The 5592-nt window shown below is 39.9% G+C and overlaps 1 protein-coding gene across 1 annotated transcript; it reads right to left on the reverse strand.

Moving 5' to 3' along the window:
• Positions 1 to 4286: 4286 nt before the first annotated feature.
• LOC102411772 (olfactory receptor 2T3-like) lies at positions 4287 to 5261 on the reverse strand. Its single transcript, XM_044948674.2, has one exon. It carries the CDS (start codon positions 5259 to 5261, stop codon positions 4287 to 4289), a length of 975 nt encoding a protein of 324 aa, XP_044804609.2.
• Between the last annotated feature and the right edge of the window lie 331 nt (positions 5262 to 5592).

Raw genomic sequence — 5592 nt, forward strand, 5'->3', positions numbered from 1 at the left:
TACTACATATCAATTAAGTGGCAGCTGGAAATATTGAAGGAGAAAACATTTTAAGAAAATAATTCAGAAAATTTTCAAATTGTTCTTTATTAAATTCAGAATTAATTTCCATTTCTCTTCCTTGAGAATGGCAAACCACTTTCTATTAGGTATGTTTGCTTCTGTCCTTGAGTTTTACAATTTCCAAAACTCTAATACTAGAACAAATGTTGCAAAATTGATATACTAGCACATATATTTAATTTTATATTAATGAATTATATATAATTCATTGTACTGGAATGCAAAAGTAGGGAGTCAAGAAATATCTGGAGTAACAGGCAAATTTGGCCTTGGAGTACAGAATGAAGCAGGGTAAAGGCTAATAGAGTTTTGCCAAGAACGCACTGGTCATAGCAAACACCCTCTTCCAACAACACAAGAGAAGACTCTACATGTGGACATTGCCAGATGTTCAATACTGAAATCAGATTGATTATATTCTTTGCAGCCAAAGATGGAGAAGTTCCATACAGTCAGCAAAAACAAGACTGGGAGCTGACTGTGGTACAGACCATGAAGTCCTTATTGCCAAATTCAGACTTAAATTGAAGAAAGTAGGGAAAACCACTTAACCACTCAGGTATGATTCAAGTCAAATCCCTTATGATCGTACAGTGAAAGTGACAAATAGATTCAATGGATTAGATCTGATAAAATGCCTGATGAACTATGGATGGAAGTTTGTGACATTGTACAGGAGGCAGGGTTCAAGACCATCCCCAAGGAAAAGAAATGCAAAAAGGCAAAATGATTGTCTTGATAAGGCCTTACAAAATAGCTGTGAACAGAAGAGAAGTAAAAGGCAAATGAGAATAGGAAAGATATACCCATTTGAATGTAGAGTTCCAAAAAATAGCAAGGAGAGATAAGAAAGCCTTCCCCAGCGATCAGTGCAAAGAAAAGGAGGAAAACAATAGAATGGGAAAGTCTAGAGATCTCTTCAAGAAAATTAGAGATACCAAGAGAACAGTTCATGCGAAGATGGGCACAATAAAGGACAGAAACAGTATGAACCTAATAGAAGCAGAAGGTATTCAGAAGAGGTGGCAAGAATACACAGAAGGACTATACAAAAAAGATCCTCACTATCCAGATAATCATGATGATGTGATCACTCACCTAGAACCAGAAATCCTGGAATGTGAAGTCAAGTGGGCCTTAGGAAGCATCACTATGAACAAAGCTAGTGGAGGTGATGGAATTCCAGTTGAGCTATTTCAAATCCTGAAAGATGATGCTGTGAAAGTGCTGCACTCAATATGCCAGCAAATTTGGAAAACTCAGCAGTGGCCACAGGACTGGAAAAGGTCAGTTTTCATTCCAATCCCAAAGAAAGGCAATGCCAGAGAATGTTCAAACTGCCACACAATTGCACTCATCTCACATGCTAGTAAAGTAATGCTCAAAATTCTCCAAGCCAGGCTTCAACAGTACATGAACTGTGAACTTCCAGATGTTCAAGCTGGATTTAGAAAAGGCAGAGGAACCAGAGATCAAATTGCCAACATCTGCTGAATCATCGAAAAAGCAAGAGAGTTCCAGAAAAACATCTATTTCTGCTTTATTGACTATGCCAAAGCCTTTGACGGTGTGGACCACAACAAACTGTGGAAAATTCTTCAAGAGATGGGAATACCAGACTATCTAACCTGCCTCTTGAGAAATCTGTATGCAGGTCAGGAAGCAACAGTTGGAACTGGACATGGAACAACAGACTGGTTCTGAATCGGGACAGGAATATGCCAAGGCTGTATAGTGTCACTCTGCTTATTTAACTTAAATGCAGTGTAGATCTTGACAAACACTGGGCTGGATGAAGCACAAACTGGAATCAAGATTGCTGCGAGAAATATCAATAACCTCAGATATGCAGATGACAGCACCCTTATGGCAGAAAGCAAAGAAGAACTTAAGAGCCTCTTGATGAAAGTGAAAGAGGAGAGTGAAAAAGCTGGCTTAAAACTCAACATCCAGAAAACTTAGATCATGGCATCTGGTCCCATCACTTCATTACAAATAGATGTGGAAACAGTGAGAGATTTTATTTTTTTGGGCTCCAAAATCAATGCAGATGTTGACTGCAGTTATGAAATTAAAAGACGCTTGTTCCTTGGAAGAAAAGTTATGATCAACCTAGACAGCATATTAAAAAGCAGAGACATTACTTTGCCAACAAATGTCTGTCTAGTCAAGTTATGGTTTTTCCAGTAGTCATGTATGGATGTGAGACTTGGACTATAAAGAAAGCTGAGCACCAAAGAATTGATACTTTTGAACTATGGTGTTGGAAAAGACTCTTGAGGGTCTTTTGGACTGCAAGGAAATCAAACCAGTCCATCCTAAATGAAATCAGTTCTGAATATTCATTGGAAGGACTGATGCTGAAGCTGAAACTCCAATACTTTGGCCACCTGATGCAAAGAACTGACTCATTTGAAAAGACCCTGATGCTGGGAAAGATTGAAGGCTGGAGAAGAAGGGGATGACAAAGGTTGAGATGATTGGATGGCATCACCGACTCAAGGGACATGAGTTTGAGTAAACTCTGGGAGTTGATGATGGACATGGAGGCCTGATGTGTTGCAGTCCATGGGGCTGCCAAGAGTCGGAAATGACTGAGCGACTGAACTGAACTGATAATGCGATATATATGTTGTTTACTCTAAATTTAGAGTAACTGGTAATTGGATGATGACAAGATAAGTTAAAATATATTTTGTATTTGATACAGAGTGAATTTAACTTGTTTTAATGTATTTAGTATATTTAATTTAATGTGTTAAATTTAATTTAATATATAAAATATATATTCTTTACATGCTCCCTGTTCATTTCAGTGTAAAGCTATGCTTAATTTGGTCTTTATAGTTTCCTGATATCTCAAGTGCCTTTTATACTCATGTCTGTTCTTTTGCTGGTCCTCTCTTTGAAATGTTCTTTTGTCTCTTTACATGTATATGATCTTTAGTTTAGGATAACCGCTCAAATCTGGGCTTCCCACCTAGATGCTGCAGGGCTTTCTGGGTGCAGTCATCTCATAGTTCTTGTGACTGAGAACTCATGTCTACACAGCTGTCTCCTCCACTAACAAATAAACTCCTTGAAGTAGGGCCTTGTGTTCTGGCCAATGTTGTGTCTCCTAGAAGTTGCAGACTATGTGTAACATAGAAGGTAATCCATCAAGATATAATAAGCGATTAAATGATTGAAGAATCTAGGAACAGCTGCTTTTCAGAGAGTTTGACAGAATGGCATTTACCTCATTTATATAAAATGATATTTGAAAAATATACATTTGTGACTTGAGACAAATATATTATGGTTTTAAAATTTAATCAAATACTTTCAAGAAACTGCCCAATTGGGAGATGAAAAAAATACCAGAAATGCTGTAGTTTAATTCAGCAGACAGCTAACGAGCTCCTCTCAGGTGACAGAGAGTCTGCACTGGCTCCCTCTTATCCATGAAGATGTGGAACAGACACACAGAGGCAGAGTCATGGGCAAAGTCATCTTGATTCTGTCACACCTTAGAAAGGGCAACTATTTATCTAGACCTTTCAAGGGGCCAGGCCCTGCACTGGGCCAATGAATTAAATTCACTTAACATTCAAAACTCCATGATGATGCCTATATCGCTAGTTCTATTTTAGTGGAGAGAAAACAATGCAGTGGTGGCATAATCAGCTCCTCAGAGCTGCTAAGGAGCAAATCTAAGATTTAGCTGGGGGTCCTTATGGTTCTACACCGTCTCTCACACCTCCACCCGCTGAAGGCAAACAAGAGACTAGGATTTATAGAGATAGAAGGAGAACTCACAGTTTGGAGCAGGTGTTAAGGATTATGCCACTTAGTCTTACAAGTAACTTGATTAAGAAGTTTTTCTTTCCCTGTCTAAAAACTGATATATGTAAGCAATTGAAAAGATTTGGGAAAGCTAAAAATGTCACACAACTCATACTAAAATGATCAATAAACTTGGGATATGAGAGCAGATAAAAAGGCACTATGTGCAGTTTTCTTTATGACAGCTATCATATCACAGACAAATGGAGTACAAAGACATTGAATATAATGAGATAAATTATGATAGGTAAATCATATGGAGAAGAAATATCACATGCATAAGAAAGAAGAAAGTGATTACCGGGCTCAGTGTTTGCGGTCCTGGAAACAGGTGACAAAGGAGAGGAGAAATAGGGAGGGGAGGAATAATATAATAAGGGAAAAATATATAGTCATCCTCAGGCTTTCTTCTTTACAACTTTTCTTAGGCTCAGCCCTGACTGCATCCTGCTCCTCAGAGCCCCTGTGACATCCTTATTCCGGAGGCTGTAAATGAGGGGGTTCAGCACAGGGGTGATGATGGTATAAAAGGCTGATACCATCATGTCCTGCTCAGCTGTGTGGTAGAAACTAGGAAGCAAGTAGGTGTAAATCGCAGCACCAAAGAAGAGCAGCACTACAATCATGTGAGAGGAGCAGGTGGCAAAGGCCTTCCTGCGGCTCTCTGATGAACTCATTCTGTGGATGAGGTGCAGGATGAGGGCATATGAGCTTGAGATGACCACAGTGGGGATGAGGAGCATGAGAACACAGCACAGGTACATTACCATCTTGTAGAGGGAGATATCAGAGCAGGAGAGCTTCATCAAGGCAGGAGCCTCACAGAAGAAACTCAGGATTTTTCTGGAATGACAAAAGGGGAAGCTCATAGTGATGGGTGTGAGCAACAAACCATCCACCATTCCTAGGAACCAGCATCCAGACACCAGGCATTCACAGACCCTCTGGTTCATCAGCAGGGGATAATGGAGAGGTCTGCAAATGGCAGCATATCGGTCGTAGGCCATGGCAGACAGGAGAAAAAATTCAGCTCCCGCGAGCGTCAGATAGAAGAACATCTGGATCCCACAACCTGAGGGAGAAATTGTATGATCTCCTGTCACCTGGCCCAGGAGCATCTTGGGCACAGTCACAGATATGTACATGAGGTCCATGAGGGAGAGCTGGCTGATGAAGAAGTACATGGGGGTGTGCAGGTGGGGCTCCAGGTGGACGAGGATGATGAGGAGGGCGTTCCCAGCTAGGGCCATCAGGAAGAAGATGAAGGTCGCAGTGTAGAGGAGGAGGGCGTGTTTGGTTTCACCAAAGAGCCCCACAAGGATGAAATCAGTCTTCAACGTTTGATTCTGTGAAGTTTGATTCTCTGAATACATGGTCTTGGTTATAGTTTTCATCTGAGGAAGAAATGAGTCATTGTTTTCAGATATTTCACATGCATATGATTTCTTAATCATTTTTTTCAATAAGAAAAGTACTTTGAACTATTTTTTTCAAATATGAAGTTGTACTGATATAGAATTAAAGGCTAAGTTCTCTAAGAGGCCAGGTTGCATATTGGCCATAAGCCTAGAATAGATTATGAAACAAACCTAGGGAGGTGACAGCTCTACAAATAGACAAATTGTTTACCGTCAGTAAATCTTATTTATTTTTTCCCGAAGCTGAGAATATAAAAGGGCTTATCTCATGGGATGGTTAGAATGC

The sequence above is a fragment of the Bubalus bubalis genome, chromosome 9, assembly GCF_019923935.1.
Source record: "Bubalus bubalis isolate 160015118507 breed Murrah chromosome 9, NDDB_SH_1, whole genome shotgun sequence".
Lineage (NCBI taxonomy): Eukaryota > Metazoa > Chordata > Mammalia > Artiodactyla > Bovidae > Bubalus > Bubalus bubalis.

What these genes read in the sequence shown, in the direction of transcription:
- LOC102411772 (XM_044948674.2), bottom strand. Translation starts at nt 5,261, where the DNA reads ATGTATTCAGAGAATCAAACTTCACAGAATCAAACGTTGAAGACTGAT.